The following is a 25,080-nucleotide window of genomic DNA, read 5'->3' as shown; positions in this document are numbered from 1 at the left end:
TTTCAAGTTTTTGCTGCTTTCGCAGGTTGAGATGTCCATGATGTAACGATTTATCAATGGAGTAAAAGTAAGAAAAGATCCAATTTTGTGTATATTAATTCAAATTTTTCACGCAACATGTGCTCAACGTTGAGAAGCAAGCAAAAGCTTTTTTATGTTATGTTCGTATGAACGGTTAAAAGAGACAAAGAGGGGGCACAAATACTCCGAAGCCTACTTTGGAGGCTAGTGATGGTTGCAATCAAAGTTATCTTGTGTGTTTAGTTGGATGGCATACTGTTGCAGAATTACCTTGACATTCCAGCTACTTTTACAGCTACCTTGGAATGAACATCTGGTGACGGGATAATTGTATGCCTCAGGTGGCACTTGTATTGAAGTACAAATAGGGTAGGGTTAGAGACGCAGTTTCTTTCTGGAATTTAGTTAGAAACCAGATCTATTAGTGTAGTAAGTTTCTGAAAAGCAAAGATCGCTGAGCAAAAATTTAACAAGAAGGAAACAAGAACAAAGTAAATGAACATTGAAACCTTATGTCCATGTGTCTCTCTAACCTCGTCAATGTATGGATACTGAAGGCCTATTCTGTGATAAAAGAAATAACACAATCAATAGTTATTTCAGATCTTTTAGATATTTTGTAAATATATGATCATCAGTAACTCCATACAGCTTTTGTATGAAATGCTGTGATTTCTTCTGTAAATATATATTTAGATAATTTGCATCTTCCATATTTCCATTTAGTTATTTTTGTATCATCTAGTCTTTCATTTCTGATCTGTGTGCATTTAACAGGCTCTGCTCTTATGTTAATTTGATTCCCATGTATGTCATCGAAGCATTTAACCTCTATATCTTTGTGATGCGCTATGAAGTGCATTTTACAGGCTTATTTCTTATGTTAATTTGATTCCCATGTACGTAATTGAAGCACTTAACCTCTATATTTTTGTCATGCACAATGAAGTTAAATATTATTCTAGATGCTATTCCTTGAATATAAATATATATAATCATTTATCATACCTATAGTTGTGTATTATAATGTTTATTTTCTCACTTCACTTCATTTCAGAGACATGGGGACACCTCAAAAAGCTCATTTACTGCTCCCCACCCCCCTCAGCAATGTTTATTTAGCCCCTATGATGCATCGACATTTTATGCATACAATACATGTTATACATACATTACATGTTACACATACATATAACTGCATGACAGCGTCTACCACATCCTATGCATGCATTAGATGTTACCCATACATTACATGTTATATATATATATATATATATATATATATATATATATATATATATATATATATATATATATATATACATGTTGGTGCAATGTAGGGGCTGGGTAGACATTGCCCCTTCTAGTTATTGTCATTTTTGTTAAAGTTCCAAAATGAATTAAAAAATATTTTATTGTTCTTTTGTGGCCCCCCATCAGTCTCAACCCTAAATGAGAGATTTTGTTCTACAAAACAATAGATTTTGAGAGCTCCTTTATGGTGTATGATAAGTCACATGTTGTTAGGGTTCACTTTGTTAGATTTGAAAGCAATTTTTAGCCATTTTGGTTGGCAAAATAGCAGGGTTTTCAAGATAAAATTATGCAAAATAAAACCTAAGAATTAAAATCCTCTCAAGGTGGTGTTTTAGTCCCAAGATGGTAGTTTTCTATTACTGAAAAGGACAATTTTAGTTGTATTTGCAATCACAAAATTGTAGATTTACAATATATAAGGCTAAAGTTTCATTCTTATTGAGGCAACTTCCTTTTCAATCTCAATTCCAAGTCAATAACTACTTGTGCCTTGTGTCAACCTCTACAATACTAATACAAGGGAGATAGGCTCATTGATTGCACAAATATTTGCAAGCTCTAAGGGTAGCGGCATATTTTTCTATATTTTCGTCATCTTGTAGTTTGAACTTGCAACTTTCGAGCATTTTGTTGTAAATGTTATGTAGTAAGGATCTGTAATGTATATGATGAATGCCTTATCAATGTTATCATATGAATATTTGAATTTTTCTTATATTTTTTTAATTTCCCTATTTTTTGAATTATTGTCCCATTTGTCATCCCCTATCATCCCCTAAAATTGTCATATTTATATACAATTGTTTTGTGCAATGCAACTTGTCACCACATATAGACTTACTCCAACAAATAGGCCAACCTAAACAAAAAGGGATTTTTTTTTTTACAGTAATATTTTGGATATTTTCTTTTCAACCTTAATGCACTAAAAAACTTGTGTCCATGCCACAACTAGACTATATGATCTACCCCATAATATTGATTGAAATAGTCCACAAACAACTAGTGGCTCATAGTGCAACACAACAACCTTTGCGAGGTTTTAGGTTTTAGTCCTAGCTACTCCATGGAAATTTTAATATTGTACTCAAAACTACAAATGTCAAGCAAAGATGTGGCTAGAGGGGTAGTTTAGAAACAATCCACATTTTGACCTATACAAAGGATAGGTGGCTTAAATAGCAAACTAGCTTACCACCTTGTTTGATCCAAAGGTATTAATGATTCTAATGAGCTTGTTAAGGCACATAATAATTTGCTCTATTACAACTATGTAATGCTCTATATTTTTCTTTGCTTTGTTCCATTAACCTTAAATGAAGTGTTATGTAATGCTTTAATTTCTTTGGATTGTTCCTTTAACCTACAATAATTCATGGTTTTTTGTGTAGAAATAAGACTCAATTTTAATTCATTAAGTCTGACATTTGGGTATGTATACAATGCCTAGTTCAATTATGTAAGTCGAGCATTTGGATTGGTTTGAATTCCTTGATTTTGATTCCATTTATGATGACGTTAATGACAACAATATTAAAATTTTAGTGATAGCTTTACCTAGGATGATTTCATAAAAAGAAACAATATATATTACCATGTGTGTAGAAAGATTACCACAATTTATGAAACATATTCATTTGTTGTCTCTGATATGAAATGAATTCCAAGTACACCTACATCTCCATATAGCTTGTATGAAAAGCAACACAATTTTTTTGATTTAGCACATTGTGAATGTCATAGTAATCAAGGAACACTTAAGATGATCATCAAAAGGAAACATGGAAATGATAAATTATACTTTATTAACAATGTCAAACATGCAATGAATACTAGGCTAATTGTTGGTAATATCCCTTTTTTTCCCTTTGGACCTACTAGAGTTTCATCACATTAATACACATGATAGTAACATTCATGCATATTTAAGAATACCTACTAGAAATATCTAGCATTTGAGATGTACCATTCACTACCTTGGAGAAATAAATAAATCATGTTCAATATATTCATATTGATAAAATGAGTTATCTAGGGCTAAAGTTATTCTCAAATATCATAAAGCGCTTGAAGTGGGCATTTCAATTAAAATTTGGTAAAATCCTTTTGTTGGAAAAATTTGCGAAAACCTACTACAAATAAGATGTAAAGATTGGCTACCTTGTAGAAATAATTGAATCATGTTCAATACATTTTCATTGATAAAAAAAGTTTTCTAGGGCCAAAGTTAATTACAAGAAATGTGCATTTTGTTAAAAGGGAAAAGGATTGGTGGCATTGACCAATTAACTCCCATGGACATATCACTATATGTAGGTACCGTCCTTTTTAATTTTCTTCATATAGATGTACCCATGTATTGTTAAATAACCCGTGACAATATAATGTTAAATGTGATATGTAATGTGAACAACATTCAAGACAATTTTCACCTTAGATAGCTTTCTATAAGCAAGCAAATAGTTTGGAATGAGTCAACTTCATATGAAAGGTAACAAAGGAACATTGTTTTTAGTTATGATGAAAATACATCATTTGATGCAATTGTATGTAGTGAATAACTTGGTCACACTAAATAATAAAGAGGATTGAATTTGTTATCAAAACTTTGTGTACAATGTTTTTGCATATACCAGGAGCACAATATATTGAGATGTGCACGGTAATCAATTAAACAATAAAGTGCAACTATGTTGGCTAGTGAGTAATGTTGGTGTCCAAATTGTGGGTGACCTTTGGGTTGGTTAATTATTTTAGCATTTTAATTTATCATTTTTAAGACCACAAAATAGAGCAACACGTATGGTAAAACTTTTGTCAAATCATTATAGGAAGCTCCTTAAGATTATAAGTATGTACATTGTACATGATTTCAATAGAATTTTACATGAAGTGTAAATATGTAATTAACTATGTTTTTTCCTTGAATGCAAATGTTTGATTATCTTTTATTAATAAAAGTAGAAAAACAAGGGTGTTGACTCTATATACAAACATCTTGTAGGTGGCATAAAGGAATGGTAGCAAAACAAGGGTGGCGACCCTATACAAACTCAAGTCGAATAGGCCATAAACAGTAGGTCAGAGGACCACTATCATAATGCCCACCAAACCAACAACAACACAATAACAGAAAGCTATGAACCCAAATCAAGAGTGGGGAGAATCACCTCCAACTTGACACGAATGAGTTTGGGAGGGGTAAGACTTACCTTTTCACCTATGACATACAACGGTCTGGGTAATACTATTATTAGGAACATCATTACAAGTAGGATAAAGCAAAGAAACCTCCTCAAAGTGACTGTCTGCACTTGGAGAAGACTGTTGTTGCAAAATAGCACTTGGAGTAGGCTCACCAGGAGTAGATTGTTGCTACAAAAAAAGGAGAAATAGGAGTAAAAACCTCAAGGCTTGAGGAGGCCACACTAGTAGTATCTAGTGGCAAAAACCTCAAGGCTTGAGGAGGCCACACCAGTAGTATCCAGTGGGCCAACAGAGGCCACAACAGTAGTAAGAGGCATAACCTCATGCTAGGCAGAGTCATCATCAACATTTGAAGAGTCATCAAAATTAGGAGCCTCGATAGTCAAGTGATCAACACTACCATCTTTCCACCAAGTAGCAACACCTTTATGGTGTGAGAGAGAACAATCCAAAGCTAAGTGACTAGATGAGAAGCATTTATGATAGTGAAAGGGGAGGCCCTCATAATTCAACGATTGAGTCCATGGACTATCTCCAACCATAAGAACCACATCCCCAAGGAGAGGCATAAATATGTCAAAGTTGATTAAAATGCGAGCAAAAGTAGAATGACTCATAAAGGACATGGAATCATCCACCTTCAAGAAGCGGTTGATAGAGTTGCCATTAGCCTCATAATAAGAATGTTCCCAAAAATGAAGAGGAAGATTGGGAAGGCGAACCCACACTGGATGCACATTGAGTGGTTCTGTAAGAGGGTTAAAAGAAGTTGTCGAGGGTTTGATAGAGAGGGAGTTTACTCCCCAAACACAACTTGCTCAGCACCTAGTCATGAGAATTAGAAAAAGCAAAGGAAGAAATAGAAAAACCTCTATCACAAGGGAAAAGCTCAATGCTACCACCGACTAAAAGTTTCCAAGAATCACTCACCCAATGATGTAGATTTAGAAGTGAAGGCCAAAGCCCAACAAATTTGCACACCAATCCACAATGTTAGTAGAAGGCAACATTCTCCACCACATCCTAACCACAAACCACAACAGGGGAGGTCTTGGCACAAGGAAGAGGGTGAGATTTCCCCTTGGGAGGATGAGTATCAGTAGATTTGACAACACGGGAAAATATTCATGCACCAATATTAGAAAGAGCTTTAGGAGGTACTTTAGCACCTGCACTAACCCTAACAGGACCACCATCATTAGCAGAGGCAACAATAATGTCACTGGGTGAAGTAGCCACAACACCAACACCCATAGGCGAAGGGGCACACAAAAGTTGGGCACCATCCTTGTGAGCAACTCCTACATCAGCAAGTTGAGGTGTAGGGGGTGGAACACAATCCACTAGCATAGTAGAAATGAAGGACGCAATAGGAACAAAGGCCGAAGCAAAAGCTTTGCTCAAATTTTGCTAAGTGGGAATCATAGGCGGTAGAGTAGACATCTCAATGACTCATTTTTTACTTTTTTAAATGCTTGTGCTTGTACTTGTGATTGTTAACAATCAAGTCATACAACATAAAATAGATTTAAAAGAAGGTAAACTATCAACATGAATGATAAAGTTAACTTCCTACTAACTAAAGAAAATATGTGTTCACCCTAAACAAAGATTCAATGGAATAGATCAAATTAATGGTAACTACTAGCATTAACAAAAAAAGAAACAAATGAACATGACACAATTTATAAAAGAAAATTTCTAAGTAGCATACCAAACCATTATTGAATAAATACCAAACATCAATGTCCACTTTAACAAAGCTAGTCAATTCAATTTACTTAAAGAAATCATAAAATATAAAATATAGTTAAACAATAACTATGATTTTTATTATGATAAGAAGAAAAACAAGGGTGTTGACCCTTAACAAACTCAGGTCAGACGTGGCTTCAACAACAAGTCAAAAGACCATTGTTAGAGGCCTGACGAACCAATAACAACCCAAAAGGACCTGACTCAAGAGTGGGGGAAAACATCCAAAATCTGACATAGAGAAGTTTTTCTTTTATTTTTTTTGGGGGGAGGGGGAGACTTACCTTTCTGTCTATGACAAACAATAATCCACGCAATACTATTATTAGGACTATCATAAGAAGGATCCAACAAGGAGGTCTTCACAAATTTTATGTCCACAACAAGAGTAGACTGTTGCTGCAAAACAACATCAAGATTAGACTCACCAAGAGAAAATCGTTGTTGCATAACAGAAGCAACAAGTGTAAAAGTCTCAGGGCCAAAGGACACCACACCAGTAGCAGCTAGAGGGCTAGCAAGGTCCTCAATAGTAAGAGACACAACCTCATCCTGAGAGGGGTCATCATCCGCCTATGAGGAGTCATCAAAATCAGAATCAAAAGCCTTGATGGTCAAATGATCAGCAGTAGCATCTTTCCACCAAGTAGAAACACTTTTATGGCGTGAGAGAGAACAATCCGAAGCTAAGTGAGTCGTTGAGAGGCATCTCCAACAATGAAAGGGAAGGCCCTCATAATCCACTGATAGAGTCCGCGACATATCCCCAACCATAAGTACCACATCCCTGGGGAGAAGCATAGAGATGTCAATTTTGATTAAAATGCGAGCAAAAGTAGAATGACCCATGGTGGACGTGAAATCATCAATCATCAAGAATTGATTGATAGAGTTACCAATGGCCTCATAACAAGAATGCTTCGAGAAATGGAGGGGAAGGTTGGGGAGGTGAACCCATATTGAACACACATTAAGTGGTTCAATCAGAGCATTAAAAAAAGTTGTTCAAGGTTTGACTAAGAGAGGGTTAACTCCACATGCCAACAACTTGCCCCTATCGAGCGAAGGGGGTTCAAACGAACCCCCCTTAGTTCGTTTGAGCCCATGTTCTTACAAACATGGAAGGCACAAACAATCACATAACCAATGTGCTTGTACAAACTGTAGACGTATAAAAATGACCACTTTACTAAATGAATATTTTATGTTCATTTTATTCTCATTCCTCTATTTAATTAAATTTTGTTTAATTAAATTATTCACATTCATCTATTTGATTAAATAAGTTCTTCAATTTATTTAATTAAATTCACCTAGGGCCTTCATATCATTTAATTGAATAAATCATTTTATTTAATTAAATCCCCCTTCTACTCTTTTTAATTAAATTGTTCACTTCAAATAAATAAATCTAATTTATTTAAATCCTCCACTTGCATCTATTTTGTTGAAATAAAGTAATTTATTTTAATTAAAATTAGCCTCCATCCACTTGCATTTTCCTACATCTCCTACTTGCCTCTCGAAGCCCCTTCTAAATTTTTCTAATCCCTTCTAATTTAGCCTAACCCATCTACTAAATATTGTCACAATCCTAAGCAAAGGGAAGTCACTTCTCAAACCCTTAAAAGTCTTCAATAACCATTAAAGGCTTTATGTCCTCAACAACTTAACCATTTAAGTCTCTTACATAACCATTAATGGTTAACTCAACCTTCTTACATGGTTGGAGACTTTTTTCCTAACTCAACCCTCATCTAACCCTAGGATCTCATCAAGCATTCATTGCTTTGACCATGGTTATTCCTTTAACCCTTGCACAAGAGTTTATCCTTTGGGTAAAAGCTTTATCCAATGGGTTTTCTTAATCTAACCTTAACCCTTACCTTCTAAGGTAACCATGAGGCCTTCTCAAACATTTAATGCTTCTTGCATCTCCTCTCAAGCAGTCTTTTGTTGACAATTGTCACCATTTCATTAGTGAGAATTGTAAACATGGATTGATAACTTTCAATCCTGACCCTTGATAGCATCATCCAATCTTGACCCTTCATTGCCCTATTTTTCCTATAAATAGAGCTCTCTTTCCTCCATTTATCATCCAAGTCTTTAGCATCAAACTTATAGACATTTTACTAAGAATCTAATCTAAATCATTGTAATCAAGCATTTAGCCTCTCTTTGATAATCTTCATAGCATCTTAAAATAGGCATTTGTATTATCACATAATAATCATCTCAAACTAGTATAGCATGCTAGGATAGTTTTGTTACTAATCCTTTCTTCTTGTCATCATATTCATGCTAGTATAGTTCATCTTTTGTTAATCTCATGCACATTAGGATTGCATTCATGTTAGATTGATCAAAACATCCCTCATTCTCATGATTGCCATCCCTAAGTCACTTTGCTCAGTGATCTGAGAGCAAAGACATTGGCTTAAGGGGTCTTGTGAGATAGAGAACAATGGAACATCCCTTGGGAAGTTGAGTTGTTCCATATACCTCCATAACTTGCACCAAGAGTCCCATTAGTGTGTGGACTAGTCCTGAATTCGTAATATTCGTTTCATCGAGCCACTTTTCCCGCATACATTTCTGGCGCCCACCGTGAGCCTCAACCCCATTTATCAAATCGTTTTTGATGTAGGACTAACTTTGCAGGTACGCGAAAAACTTGAATCAGCACGTGGATACCATTCTGTAGCTTATCCGGTCTTTACTTTGGCCCATCTGGCTGACTGTTTAGCGCGTTGATACCATTCTGTAGCACATCCAGACTTAACTTTAGTGCATATCATTTCTGCTATTTCCTGTAGGTCTTGACGCTTTAAAACACCACTGTAGCACATTTAGACAACAATGTAGCGCATCTGAACTCTTTGCTAGCGCATAAGTTCCAGTCTGTAGTGCTTTTGGTTTGTAGATTAGCGCATGATAGATACAAAAAGAAAAACATAATTGTAACAAAGACAAAAAAAAAAAAACTTGTAGAAGTCCACCTTAAAATTTTTGTTTTCTAACTGGTTTTTATTTGTAGGTAACTAACGTTTATTTGCAGGATCGGTAGATTTTCCTTTTACTAAGTTAGGTTTGTGATTAAATTTTTCTATTTCTAACTTGGTTATTTAAAAAATTTCTTCATTTCCTCATTAGTAAAATTGAACTCATTCTCTTTTGAAGTACTTAAAAAGAACAACAAACAAAACCTACTTTGCTTCCATAGGAAGAGAAAACACATTGTTTTGGGGTTTTAAAAAGAACAAAACAACTTTTATTTGTGCAAAGTTTAAAAATGAACCTCACCATCCTTTGGTGTTTAAAAGGATCCATTTCATTTCTTGTATAAAGTTAAGGAACCTCATTTTCAAATTCTAGATAAAGCAAAATAGGGAAATCTTTCCCCTATTGAATTCATTTTGTTGACCATCTTGAAAATTTGCTTTGTTGACCCGGATTTCATTACTTAGCTTAAAAAATTATTGATTTGGGAGTTAAAAAGAACACCATGCCTTTTTGGAGCAACATCTCCCACTAGAATTAGCAAATAGCTGAATTGTGGGATTAAAATGAATCATTTTGTGCCTTGTCTCGAAAGTGGAAGGTATATGCTCTCCCCTTAACTGGGTGACCAAAAGGCCAAACCACTCGTATGCTTTCAGTATTTCAGAGCATTTTAAGTCCTTTAGCAGGCCTTCCCTCCTGAGTTGCTCGTAAAGCACCATTTAAATGGTCGGTGAGAGGGGAATGACCTAAGTGGGAAATGACTTTATCGCCAAGTGTTCCAACCCACTATAATCAAAAGTGGAGGGTGATGAAAGTCCCTTTAACAATTTCACGCAGTGATTAGCCTTCCTCGAGTATCTTTACAATATGTAAAGTCTTTGTTCTAAATGTTGGGAAGCCTCCCAAGGGAGTTTATCACTGACGGCTGAACATGAAGCTTGATTACGAACCTTAGAAATAGAAACCTTGAGTTGAGTCAGTATCCATACATCTTCAATATCATAGTGCAAGGGTGGGGAAAAATCCGCCCCCAAGATTACTCACCATATATCTCCCAAGATAGCTACTCAATTGTGAAGCAATTCACTTTGGGTTAATTTCTGGCAAAAGGCAAAAAATGGGTGCCCCCTAGGGGTGACACGACTGTTTGAGTTGACAGAGTATCGAGACTAGTGGGCTATAATATTGTTGATGACCCTTGAATAAAGAGTTTGCCTGAATTGTATTATTTGTATCCAAACCTGTGAAAACATTGGGGATTTGAACACATCCTCGCAGAACATACTCTTTGTTTAGAATAAGAAAAAATGGTTGTCTTTTTCGTGTTGTGTTTGCATTATACTTCAGAAAATCATCTATCAAAGTTAATAAAGTGTTAAAATTTTCAGAAAAACCCACAAGCAAAACAAAACAGGGCAGTTTAGCGTGTAGGAATAACATCCTAGTGCATCTCGAGCAAACTTTAACGCATAGAAGTTGAAACTTAGTGCATTCATTCTCAAAAAGAGTGCATAATAGTCTGAACATTTGACAACTAAACATTAGCACTTCTTAAGGATATATTAGCGCGTTGGAGCATCAGCCTAGCACATTGTGGGCAAATTGTAGCGCTTTGAGTCTAAAACTTAGCGCATTGGGGGCAAATTGTAGAGCTTTGAGTCTAAAACTTAGCGCATTGGGGGCAAATTGTAGCGCTTTGAGTCTAAAACTTAGTGCATACTCAGGACAGATTAACGTGTAACACATGAAACTTAGCGCATTGATGGTTTTAAACAACACGTCTGAGTCAAACTTTAGAGCATCTAGTCTATGCTTTAGTGCATAGGTAAAACTATGAAAAACAAAGAGCAAAATTGAACATTCTTGAAAAATTTTAACATCAGTTTCGAATACCCTTTTGGATCTTCAGTCGACCTCATCAGGAAAAACTTGAATCAGAACATCAGAAACTATTCCAAACAATCAAACAAGTCATTCTTAGAACAAAAGTTGTCAAAAATCCAAAACTAGCTAAAGATAACAATTTCTCCTATCAAAATCTGGTAACATCATCACACTGATCAAAAGGTCCGCCAATTAAACGGATTTCATCATCAAAACATACCTGGTTTAAATCTAAGTTGTCAAATCGAGTTTCCATATCGAGAAGGCTCTTATTCCATATCATTTGATGCACTTTGTTGTGAGGGGGCATCTAAACCCTCATTTGATAAAAGTAGACTTAAGTTTTCAAACAAAGTATCATAATCCAGACAAATCAAAGGAAACCATTGATCACCTATATATGACCACTCCTCATATTTTGAGAAGAAAAAGTCTTCATCCCAACACTAAGTTGAAGAAACGACAACCTAGTTCCCAGAAACTTGCTAAACGGAATAAATTTCTCTACATCAATCGCAACCTCTTCAAATCTCATCGCACATTTCTTTGTCATATGCACTTATATCTTCAAGACAAGTCAAACGAATTTTACAAAGAGCCATTGAGAAGTAGAGTTTTTTGCCCAAAATCAGCATTCAACCAATGATTAAATTGTGGAGGAAAGATCAATCTAGGTTTCTTCCCAGAAGTTTGCATCACTTATAACATACCTCGATTTGAACCACCAACTCTTGAACAACACGGAGAAGAAGAATTCATCCCCTTTGTCACAAAAATTTTCTACTAGATGCCCCTTGTCGTGCTCGCTCTCAACGAAACAAGCAAAGCGAACCACAACCAGAGTCCAGTATGGATCGGAGACTATCAAATCCTTTCGAGTATCCAAATCTATAAGACACAAAGATTTCTGAGGAGCTCCTCTAGGAGTGTCAAGAAAGTGCTTCATTTCAAAAACTTGTGGAAAAACTCATAGAGGCCGACAAAGAAAAATACTTGTTCATGCTAACAAGCAAAGGAGTTAGGATCCCTAAAGACTTCGATACTGACATCTTTAGAACAAGGTCTTGAAATTATACTTATTAAGAACAACAAAGAGAAGAAGAAGCATGTGACCCTGAACAAAACATACCCAAGCCAAACATACCAGAACACACACATACCCAAACTAGGGATAACGAAAGGGAAGAACTCTTCCCTCGGCAAACAAATGCACCCTTGGTTGCTCTCACACAACAAATACAAATGATGCAGAGACAAATGTAGGACATGAAATAGGGGACAACTATACAGTATTCCTTAAACAAAATTTGCCCTTACCCTTTTGACAAAAGGTTAAACATGATACCTTTTCCCCTGAATTCAGAAATTCCCAAATTTGACAAATATGATGGTAAGAGTGATCCTCGTGATCATGTTCGGGAGTTTTGTACCATGAGCCTTGAATTTTCCCATTATGACACCTATTTGATGAGGTTATTCCCAAGAAGCTTGGGAGGGCAAACAATAGAGTGGTTATCCAAACTCACACCTCCTGTCAGATCCTTTTAGTCAACAAATTTATCACTCAATACTCCACAATATTCAACATGCAATCACCATGCTAGATATTTGCAATGCTAAACAAAAAAAAAATGAAATATTCATGGTGTTTCTTCAACGTTGGAGACGAATGGTTTCGAGATATCCTCGAGATGTGCCCGAAAAAGAAAAGATGGAAATTTTCATCGACAATTTGAATAGTGAGATGAGTTACATACTCAAGCTCCAATGCATACCATCTTTTTCCAAATTGATCGAAAATGGAATCCAAGTGGAGGAGGCATGTATCAAGAAAGGAACATTGAAGTTATTTAAAGAAGGAACTAATTCATCCAACTTTGATTTCAATAACCAGAACAACAACAACAACTTAGACAAATCCAGGTTCATGGACCAGAAACAAAAATACTGGAAATGAAGGAGTAAATGACGCTAATGATGTAAAGTCCAAACAACCAGTATTGGCTTTATCAGGTAATCCTTAGGCTACCAAGAATCAAAAGGGTGCTAACCAAGGCACTAACACTTATGCACCGAATACCAATCTAGAATCTTCAAATGTGAACAATACCAACAATACCCAAAACGAAAACACAAATCGAGGACCTAATCTGAATTCAAGGGGTAACACCAACAACTTTCCAAATAAACACATTTACACACCATTGGGGCAATCATTAGAATCAACATTCAGAGAGCTCCTGGCGAACAAGATTATCACATTACCAGCTACAAACAACTTTGAACCCCAGGTCAAACCACCTTGGTGGAATCACTCACACTTCTATGATTTTCATCGAAACAAAGGACATCAAACAAATGATTGCATGAGGCTTATAAACATTGTTCAAGACATGATTGATAGAGGTGATTTAACGGTCGATGGTCTCAAGATGAATGGTGATCATGGCGGCTCTAAAAATCATCTTCAAAATTACAACAAAGATGGAGCTTCATCATCAAATGATACAGGAGGAGCTCACATCAATCACATATATAATAAAACCATCAATCATATATCGACAGATGACAATCAAGTAAATGTCATTAAAATCAAGGACAAATGCGAACATGAATCGATCAATGTAACCACTAGAGCTCAAAAATGTCTTGAAAGGGCATAAATAAGTAGCAACCACTATCCCCAAGACTCAATATGATTTGGTAAGTCAACTACGCAAAACTCCTGCTCAAATATCCATACTTGAGTTATTAAAACTTTCACCAAAACATAAAGACATCTTGGAACAAGCACTATTGGAAACAAATGTACCTCAAGATCTAGATATTGACAAATTTCAAGCCATGGTGACTCGCATGACAAGGCCTCATAATCTCACCTTTTTCTGAGCATGATAATATCTCGTTGAGCCATCCACATAATACTCCCCTTCACATTGAAGTCTTGGTCTACATACATCAAGTTAAAAGAGTATTAATAGATAGAGGAGTTGGGCTCAATATCTATACCTTAAAACTTATCCATGCATTAGGCTTCTCTGAGCAGTCTGTGGATCCACACAAAAAGATCACCATCAAAGCATATGATGGTGAAGAAAGATCATCCAAGGGAACAATAATATTACCTATTCAAGTAGTACCGATACAAAGGGACACTGTGTGCCAAGTCTTAGACATAGACCTCACATATAATATTTTATTGGGTCGTCCTTGGATACATGAAATGCAAGCGGTACCCTCAACTTACCACCAATGTGTTAAATTCCCTTATAATGGGCAGGAGATTTCTATATCAGCAGATAATAACCCCTTTCAACATTGAAATGCTATGGGGGCAGCCTAAGATATCTTGGTTCCACATAACAAGGAAAAACAAAATTCCTTAGCGCCAGATCATCATCAAGAAAAGCTCAAATCTTTATCCATGGATTTCAAACAGAAGATGAAAATCAAAGAGAAAGGAATGGGAGAATACTCTTTTGAACCCATGTGTCTAACCAACTTACCAGCATTGCCAAAATCTCATGGGCAACCTTCTGCATCAACACATCAAGCAACACAACCCATCACCAAGTTTGATGGCAAATTTATCGAATTAGGCACACTAGCACATGAATCAGAAGAAAAGGACATCCTTAGTTGGCTATGCAAGGATGAAGAAAAGTCAAAGCTGCTACTATGGAAGTAGCTATACCAACACAACAGAATGGGAAGGGATACCTAATCATGCAAGGAATAGGGTACAATGGCAAAGGACCTATCAACAAGCATCAAGAAGGAATCACATAGCCATTGGATCCTCCTTCACAGTTTTCTAGAGACAAAACAAGATTGGGCTATGGAGACACTCTACCCCCAAAGAAGAAACCAAATAAATATCAAAAACCTCAGTGGAAAGCAAAGAATAAATACAAGGAGGATTCATGGTAGGAGGCACTACATGAATCAGAAGAAACAATAAGGAAGGAACAAGAACACCAAGAAAAAGAGAAACAAGAGGAGTTGGTCATTCAAAGAGAAGAAGCATCTTATGCGGAAGTACATCACGTTTAGGAACCTATTCCAAACAAGGAAGAATCACCCCCTGAGGAAATCACTACTCCCCAAGGAGATACGGTATATGAACAGATGCCAAGAGTACAAGCGAGATTTGATACGGAATCAGAGAAAACTATCAAACTGGTATCAATCATCAGGGACCTCTTTTCACCCTACAACATACCTGTCCACAACACTGAAAGACTCTAGGACAACACTTCTAAGACTGATTCTAATGACTATGAATGGGGCAGCTATTCAAATGTTACTGAAGATATTCCTGAGAGTACTATTGATAAAACCATTTCTCAAGGACAAGGCGCAGAGTCTAGACTACTTGAATTTGGTCCACAAAATATCTATGATGCCAAAGAAAACGAGCAGTGAAATTATGAGCAATTCTACACAGAAGATGATACCATCGCAGACCTCGAAAATATCATTAACTTATTCAATATCCAAGCCAACCTTGACAATACCTCTATCATGACACTTACCGCAGCCGAACTCGACCCACCTAATGACTCTTTACCGCTCTTCTTTCCTGATCTTATAGACTGGGATGAACCTGAAAACCATGACATACCTATTTTCCTAGATGATGACTCTATTATCCATTACCTATGCACTGTCAACCCGGAAACAGACTCTACCAATGAACAAAGTAACGACATCTACAATCAAGAGAGTGCCAAGTCTCTCAGTCGCAAAAATGAAAGAAATAAGGGATCTACTGCTAAAAACCAGTCAATGGCAACACTAGATCACAAAAAAGTAAAAATAAAGGACGCATCTGAGAGTGAAAACCTTTTAAGGCACCTAAGGATTGGAGACTTGACACTCTTCCTAAACACTATCAGGAACGATCACCCATATTGATTGAGCCCACTCAATCAATCAACATTGGTACAAAAGAAGCAGCCAAAAACATACACCTAGAAGAATCTTTGATAGATGAGGAAAAACCAGTTTATCAAATTCTTCAAAGAAAAGGAAATCAATTTTGCTTGGTCCTATGCAGATATACCCGAGATTGATCCATACTTAATCATGCATCACTTATCTATTGCTTCAGAAGCTAAGCCAATTAAACAAAAATTGAGGAAGATGAATCTGCATGTAGCACTAATGGTTAAAGATGAACTAAAGAAACTATTAGACATCGGATTTATTCGACCTATAGACTATGCTGAATGTATTTCAAACATTGTGCCAATTTCAAAACCAGATGGAAGCATTAGGATATGCACAGATTTTAGGGATGTTAACAAAGCCTATCCAAAGGATGACTTTCCTTGGCCCAGTGTCGACATAATTGTAGACCTCACAAAAGACCATGCAATGCTATCATTAATGGACAATTTTTCTGGCTATAATCAAATCAAGATAGCTCCAGAGGATCAAGATAAAACAATATTCACCTGTCCTTGGGGAACATATTGTTGGAATGTCATGCCTTTTGGCTTAAAGAATGTTGGGGCAACTTATCAAAGAGCAATGACGATGATATTTCATGATATGATGCATACCTTCATGGAGGACTATGTGGATGATTTACTAGCTAAGTCATTTACCCAAGCATAACATCTGGGCATATTAGAGAAAATATTTGAAAGGTTGGAGAAATTCCAAGTCAAGATCAACCCTAAGAAGTGTGTCTTTGGGGTAACATCAAGCAAATTATTAGGCTACATCATGTCAGCAAAAGGCATTGAAGTAGATCTAGCAAAGGTACAGGCCATCATGGAGTTGCCACCTCCTAAGAACATTAGCCAACTCAAAATTCTACAAGGACAACTCCAGTCAATCAGGTGATTCATCGCCCAACTAGCAGATAAAAGTCTACCATTCAATCATTTGCTATATAAGAATGTACCATTCATATGGGAGGCCAAATGTGCAAAATCGTTCTATCAAATCAAGCAATATCTAATGAACCCACCAGTTCTGGTACCACCAATAGTAGGAAAGCCACTTATTCTCTACATATCAACAACGAACATATCATTGGGGGCACTATTAGCACAAGAAGACCAAGAAGGCAAGGAACGAGCTATTTATTACATCAACATAACATTAAATGGTTATGAGCTCAATTACACATTCATTGAGAAGGCTTGTTTAGTTGTGGTATTCGCCTCTCAAAAATTCTGACATTACATGCTATCTCACACAATCAAGCTAGTAGAAAAAATTGATCCTCTCAAGTATTTACTCAAGAAAGCATCTCTCACAGGAAGATTGGCTAAATGGGTCATGATTATCCATGAATTTGATATCCACTACACAGAGCGTCGAGCTATCAAAGGATAGGTAATTGCAGATCAATTAGTTGAAGAACCACTACCAGATAAGTAACCAATGGAGGTCAAATTTCCAGATAGGGATGCCTTACTGTTACCACCAAGCAATGGACCCTATACTTTGATGGTTCCTACACTCAACATGGCTCAGGTGTCGGCATCTTGTTCGTCACTCCTAAAGGACACACCATACCAAGATCATATAGACTCATGTTTCCATGCACAATTAACATTGCTGAGTATGAGGCACTGATCACAGGAATCAAAATGGCCATGGAATGGAGAATCACGGAACTGAAAGTCTATGTAGATTCCCAACTAGTCATAAATTAGATCAACAATGACTATCAGACAAAAGATGACAAGTTTATGCCTTACAAACGAATGGTGGATGACTTCAAATAGTATTTTGTACACATCACCTTCGAGAAAATACCAAGGTTGGAAAACAAAGAAGCTAATGCAATGGCTACTATTTCTTCACTACTACAAATTTCAGAGCAACAGAGTCGTTATGAGTTTCTGGTAGAACAACTGTTTTCTCCAGCTTATGACAATTCCGCATCCCATGTTATCTATGCTTTAACTGGTTTAAACTCTCCTTTATACAGAACAATACATGAGTATCTTAAAACCAATACCCTACCCATTGACCTATCTCGAAACCAAAAACGTAACTTTATTTGGCAAGCTACCCATTATACCCTAATTGTTGATACTCTTTACCGTCGTGGTCTAGATGGTACTCTTCTTTGTTGTCTTGATCGTAATGAATCCGACTCTACTTTACATGAGCTTCACGAAGGTATCTGTGGCACACATTCAAGTGGTCCTACTCTTGCTAAAAAACTTTTGAGAATGGGATATTACTGGCCGGCGATGGAATAAGACTTATAAATTTGCAAAGAAATGTCCTAAGTGCCAAATCCATGGCAATCTTATACATACACCAACATAGGAATTGCAGCCATTTACAACATCTTGGCCTTTCTATTAGTGGGGACTTGACTTAGTAGGCAAAATACACCCTTCATCTTCAAATGGACACAAGTTCATCATCACTGCAATAGAGTATTTTACAAAATGGATTGAAGTCGTCCCAATGACCATAGTAACTAGAAAACAAATTGCCTCTTTTATTCTCAATTATCCGATCTTCAAATACGACATTCCCAGTTCTGTCATCACAAATAACAAACGTCCCTTCAAAAACTAGGATGTGTGAGAACTATGTGAACGATTCAAAATCCAACATCGTTTCTCTACACCTTACTACCCACAAGGAAATGGTCAAGCAGAGGCATCAAATAAAACAATATTGAAAATCCTAAAGAAAACAGTAAATGATGCAGGAAAGGATTGGCATGTGCAACTCAATCTGGCACTTTGGGCATACAGGATTAGCATCCAGATGCCTACAGGAGCTATGCCATATTCATTGGTGTATGGATTAGAAGCAATTTTACCTCTTGAGGTAGAAATTCCATCACTCAGAGTATCTTTGAAAGGTCTCATTCCAGATGAGGAGTATCGCATAAACAAATTACAAGAACTAGAGCTTCTAGATGAAAAATGACAACATGCCTATAATCACCTCAAAGCATACCAGCAATGCATATGTAGAAGCTACAACCACAGAGTCATCCCTCGATATTTAAAAGTCGGTGATCTTGTACTTAAAGAAAATCCCAGAAATCAACAAGATCGAGAAAAGAAGGAGAAGTTTGAACCTAACTAGTTGGGTTCCTATGTCATTGTTTATGGTGAAAATGGATAACAATAATAACAAAATTGAAAGGCTAAATGAATTCAACCACCAAACCCTAGCCTAACAACAACAAAGATCCACCATAACATATGAAGATTACCTAAGACAATGCAAATCAAATGAAATCACAAAGATTATACCATTACATGTCCAATAGGGTTTTGATCTCCATTCTTCCTTATCTCCATTGATCTTGCTTGATATATTTGCTCTCAGATTTTATGTGCACAAGAGCTCAACAAAGAACGGAATGTGGTTGCAAGTAGGATCGTAGTGTAGTCAAGTGCATAAAATGATTAACTAGGTTGATTATGGTTTGATAATGAAGGAAGCATCTCCTTATATAGAAGACACAAATATGAAATGGAGGGATAAGATTGAGAGGTGTAAAAGGAGGTCGGCTATGATTAGAGGGTAGGTAGAAGAAATAATAAAATAATGAAAGAGGTAGGTAGTGTAGGAATTAAGAGATGAATGACATGTGTCATGGGTAGAAAAAGGCTAATGAATTAATTAAACAAATAAAGATTTATTTAATTAATAGAAGAAATGAGATCAATTAAATAAATAAGATATTTATTTAATTTAGGAAAAGGATAATTTAAATAAATAAATGTATTTATTTAAATGAGATATAAGGCTAGAAGAGGATAAATGAATTAAATAAATAAATAAAGATTTATTTAATTAATAGAAGAATTAGGCTTAGATAATTAAATAAATAAAATATTTATTTAATTAGACATGACAATTTTGGGTGTCTACATTTTGCCCCTCTTTGAGACAATGCAGCTTGTCACGTTGTTTCAAAGAAGATAATATGAACTATTACAAAGTTGCCCCAAGATGGGAATGATATGCCCCCTTGAGAGATTGGATGAAAATGTCTGAAAAGATCGCAGACAATCTCTCGATAAGAAAGACGGGATAGAATGGACTGACCAGATAAAGTGACAGAGTCACGGGATAAAGAAGACTGACTCGGGAAACGAGGGCTAAGGCGAGGGTAGGCTATAAGATAGACCACGGGCAAAAGACAACCTCATTGTCATCCACACATCCACGAGAGAAGAGTGCAGAGTGAAAATAGAGCAGTAGCAATCAACATCGATGGCTTTCATTCACAGATTCGACCGCGTTCGCCGATTCTAGAGGCCAGCAAAGGCAGGAGAGCCAGTAAGTACCACAAAACCTCCTCGTACTTCGATGCATTTATTGTTGTCATTAATGCATGGTAGATAGGGAAATAAATGCACTTTAGGTTAGGGTCCAAAAATGTCCAAAAATGTCTAAGCACGTATGCGTTGGTGCTAGGTGTGTTTATGTGGTCTAAAAGAGCGTTTATGTCATGAAAGCATGTTTGTGTCCAAAAATGTGAATTTGTGTCTTCTAGATCAAATCGGCAGTTTTGTGATGAACATACCCTGTTGATTGGATAAGTTGCTAAGAGGATACACTCAAGCAGGTCCTCTAGGGAAGACTAGAATAGATCAAGGCACTTTGTGATGAACAGTGAGTACCAAGATAGAGTACTTTGTGATGAATAGGGAGTACCAAAATATGAGCAGCACTTTGTGATGAACAGTGAGTGCAAATGTGAGGAGCACTTTGTGATGAACAGGGAGTGCAAAACACGTAGTACTTTGTGATGAACAGGGAGTACCACTAGGATAGAAGCAACACTTTGTGATGAACAGTGAGTGTCACTGGGATAGATAGCAACACTTTGTGATGAACAGGGAGTGTCACTAGGATAGAATGTCATATGCATTTAGATAAAAAGTAGCATTTTGTGATAAACAGTGAATGCCATTATGACTGACACGATTGATTTGCTTGATTGTAGGAGTATTTGTCGATGCTAGAGTCATGGGAGAGATTTTCGTCGACACAGAGATTGCGACCTGAGTTGACACTTGAGGACCGAGCAGTGATTGAGGCTATGGGATTGAGACATGTTTTGTATGTGCCTGAGTTTCGGGCAAACATGGGACCGCTGACTGCACTGGCGGAGAGGTGGCACTCCGAGACATGTACTTTTCATTTGCCGATGGGCGAGATGACAATCACCTTGGAGGATGTATACAGGATTCTGCGGATACCGATCGATGGGGAGTTAGTACCCTACGATCGAGACGAAGACAGGGATGCACTGAGACAAGTGTTCTAGGATCCAGGACTGGAGATGAGGGTGGGACATGTGGCATGGGATACCATGACATGTACAGGATTAGCACTACCAATAGTGTTGGCAGGAGTTATCAGTGGGTTCCTCTGTCCGGATAGGGCAACACGAGGGGTGGCTGTAGGGGACACAGGGGCCAGGAGAGATGATCTTTGGGCGGGTCCTTCTAGGGCTTAGACTCCGTTAAGGCCAACCAGCTCTGAGGAAGGGAATTCATCATAGCCGTAGAGGGCTCCCTATGTATCAGTATTGTACCATTTTGTATGATGATGTAGACACCTGCGGGTGATTGCAGCCATATGATTTTGACATCATTGTATCATGACACTTTATATATATATGAGATGATTCATCTTTGTGGAAACTATATGCATGCATACCTATGTGATGTATGTTTCTATGTGATGCTTATGATATGGATGCAAATATGTATATGATGCAATGCAATATTTTTTTTTGTTCTTTTATGTTTTATATGTGTATGCATGATGCAAATGTGAATGTATGTAATGCAGATGAATATGATAATGCAAATGTAAATTGTGCTAACAGGTGTTGTGTGCAGGATGTGATGCAGTTGTGATATTTATATGTATGTATGAAATGCTTATATGTGGTAATACAGGTGAAAACTACATGAAATGCAAATGTTTTTGGTGTGTCATTATACTCAGTCATGTGATAGCAGGCTACGCAGACTCAAGAAGGACGATGGAAGTCAATCAAGAAAGGGGGATGAAAGATAGAAGATATGAACGTGAAAGAGCTTCTTGTGTGTTATCATCATTGAGCTTTATTATGGCAAGTAGGTTATGACAATTGAGGCATATGTTTGACCCAAAAAGTCATTGTACCTATTTGCATGGAGATAAGACAGTCACAAACAAGGAATGCCCCAATTCACACTAGACTCACAGTGTCCTCATATCCTTGGAAAAATCATAGCATTACTAAAATACAATCCACAGATAGCAAATACAAATAGGTGACGATACCCCATCCTCGCCTTTCTAGTCAAAGACATCCTGGAGATAGAATCTCTAGTCAGAGACATCCTGAAAAAGCTAAAAGACATGTCACCTAAAGATAAAATCAAAAGAAAACCAAGACTCGACACCAACATCCACTGTAGTTCTCAAGTTTAGTGTCTCTTGCCACTTGTATAAGTCTTATTTGATTGTGGTCACAATGTTTACTTTCACAAAAAGGATAGATAACACGGAACCATATGTTGTCTGAGTCTGTTGAAAGATTTGATTTTGTTGAAGCTCATTGTTGCTGCTGTCTCATCTGAAACTGAATGAATCCATGAAACTGATATTTTATTGCAAAGAAGACAAAACCTTATTGCGGACTGGCGATGCAAATGTTGCTTTATTGCAGATTGTGTGCGAATAGACTGAAGGAAGCTGGAAGAAACTGTACTCCTCGAAACATGTGATGTTCTCAGTTCCACACCCATCACTAGACATAGGATTTGCCGTAGCCACAGATAGGATTTGATTTATTATGGATGGAAAGGGAGGTGAAAAGGGAGGTTTATTATGAATGGCTAACCAATCTTGGGTAGATCAATAACAAGCCATGATGGGAATGGGTAAGTTTATTATGAACGAAAAGGCTGAGTGTGTGCAAAGTGAAAGGATGAAAGTGAATCCTGAAGGAGGGAGGAGCAATGTCTCTACGCATGGCGCTGGTGACCCATTTTTCACCATGGTACTTGCCCAGGGCGCCACCGAAGTGGTTTTCACCATTGGATGAAATTATTTCTCTTTAATTTTTTTGATTTTTCAATGGTTTCTGTGTCACAAGGTGCCTGTTTGCCAGGTTTTCACCAAGTAACGATTTTTTTTGTTTTTATAATTTTTTTTCTATTTTTGAATTTTTTTTATTTTTTTTGTATTTTTGAATTAGGATATTCCAAAGAGCTATGTGTAGAACCTGTGAAGGTGCATGCTATTGATAGGATCCTTTGAAGGTTCACCTTCTGTAGTTGAGAGCTGATATGCCCTAGATCCATATGCTGCTGTAATGATGTAAGGACCAAGCCAATTTGGTTCGAACTTGCCCTTCTTCTCTCTGTCTTGCTGATTCTTGGGGTTTTCTCTGAGAACCAAGTCACCTACCTCAAATGTACGAGGCTTGACTTTATGATTTTAGTTGCATTGTTCCTTGATTGAATGATATGTAGTTCGAGTGAGTATCTTCCTTGATAAAGGAATTGAGATAGAATTACTAGTGTGTGGACTACATAGGCCCTTATGCGTGTCACCTGAAGAAGTTTGGGCATCACTGATAGCAAAGTCCTTCGAGGAAGCTCCATTAAAGGTCCATGATGTATCGCCAGAAGGGAAAGGATGTGCGGAACAAGTGGATGAGTAATGAAGGCTTATGATTGCGAAAAGAAGTGAGTAGGATAGCATGATGGAGACTTAGGATCAACAAGTATGATTTTTGACTTGAAATTTTAGAACTTTTGCCCCCAGTTATTTTGATATTAGGGGAGATCAACTCTTGCTCTTTTTGCTTCATAGGATTTTTATCCTTGACTTTGATTTTTGTGGAGTCCAGTAGCTTTTGATTTTGATTTGGACTAAAGGACTTTTCTTTATTATTGACTTTTAGATTTTTCTTTTCAAGGCTTGATTTTTGATCCCCAATGAGTAAGGGCTTTTGTAATTCTTGTTGATACAAGTTTGGAAGTGGAGTGGAAATGGAATGAGTGGATGATATGGTAAAGCTATGTGAGTTTTCAAGAGGGTTGGCGATACTCTCAATAGATTCTTCGTTGGAACCACTCTTAGGACTATTGATATCAAGAGATGCTTGCACCACTAGAGGAGATTTGCATTCAGACTTAGTAGCCACAACACTAGGTGGTTCACATCCAATTCCTTGCAAATTGTTTGTAGGTTGCTCCTGTTGACTGAATAACTTAGGAGATAGTGGGAGTTGCTCAACATGAAAGATATACTCACCACATCCCAGGTCTTTAATCTTGAACTTTTCTTTGATCTCTGCTTGTTTTGATGTAGAAGCTTTTAAGGATTCTGGATCCACATATGCTGATGAAGGAATAGCTTCTCGATTGAATGGGATTGTTATTTTTGATCTAGGTTGCAAATTGTTGCAATATATAAATGGATTTGGATCAACTTTGATGGTCATTTCAACTCCATTGTGTGGAAACTTGATACATCGATGATATGTACATGGGACTACCCTCATCTCATGAATCCATGGACGTCCTAGTAATATATTGTATGTGAGATCCAGGTCTAGGACTTGACAAACCACATCCTTTGTAACTGGCCCAACTCTGAGAGGTAAAATGATTGTGCCCTTGGATGAACGCTCTTCATCATCATATGCTTTGATGGTAATTTGATTTGTAGAATTCACAGCTTTATCAGAATATCCCAATTGTTTAATTGTGCTCAATGTACAAATGTTTAGACCAACTCCTCCATCTATCAAGACTCGCTTTATTCAACGTTTGTGTATGAAGGCTTCAACATGTAGTGGTGCATTATGTGGCTGACTTATGGAGGCGTCATCGGCTTCTATGAATGTAAGGGAATGTGGAATGGACAGGT

General features: G+C 36.9%; 1 protein-coding gene across 6 annotated transcripts in view; it reads left to right on the top strand.

Annotated features, from left to right (window-relative positions):
• LOC131065979 (uncharacterized) overlaps nucleotides 1-732 on the top strand; it is a 127,355-nt gene extending 126,623 nt beyond the window's left edge. For all 6 annotated transcript variants that reach the window (XM_058000632.2, XM_058000627.2, XM_058000628.2 and 3 more), the window contains one exon: nucleotides 26-732. In XM_058000632.2, the coding sequence (XP_057856615.2) occupies nucleotides 26-46 (21 nt within the window). In that variant the 3' untranslated portion in view covers nucleotides 47-732. The remainder of the gene's footprint in view (nucleotides 1-25) is intronic.
• Nucleotides 733-25,080: the final 24,348 nt, after the last annotated feature.

Source organism: Cryptomeria japonica, chromosome 2 (genome assembly GCF_030272615.1).
Source record: "Cryptomeria japonica chromosome 2, Sugi_1.0, whole genome shotgun sequence".
Classification (NCBI taxonomy): Eukaryota; Viridiplantae; Streptophyta; class Pinopsida; order Cupressales; family Cupressaceae; genus Cryptomeria; species Cryptomeria japonica.
The sequence above is the reverse complement of the archived record's forward strand: the minus strand, read 5'-3'. Positions and strand labels throughout refer to the sequence as shown.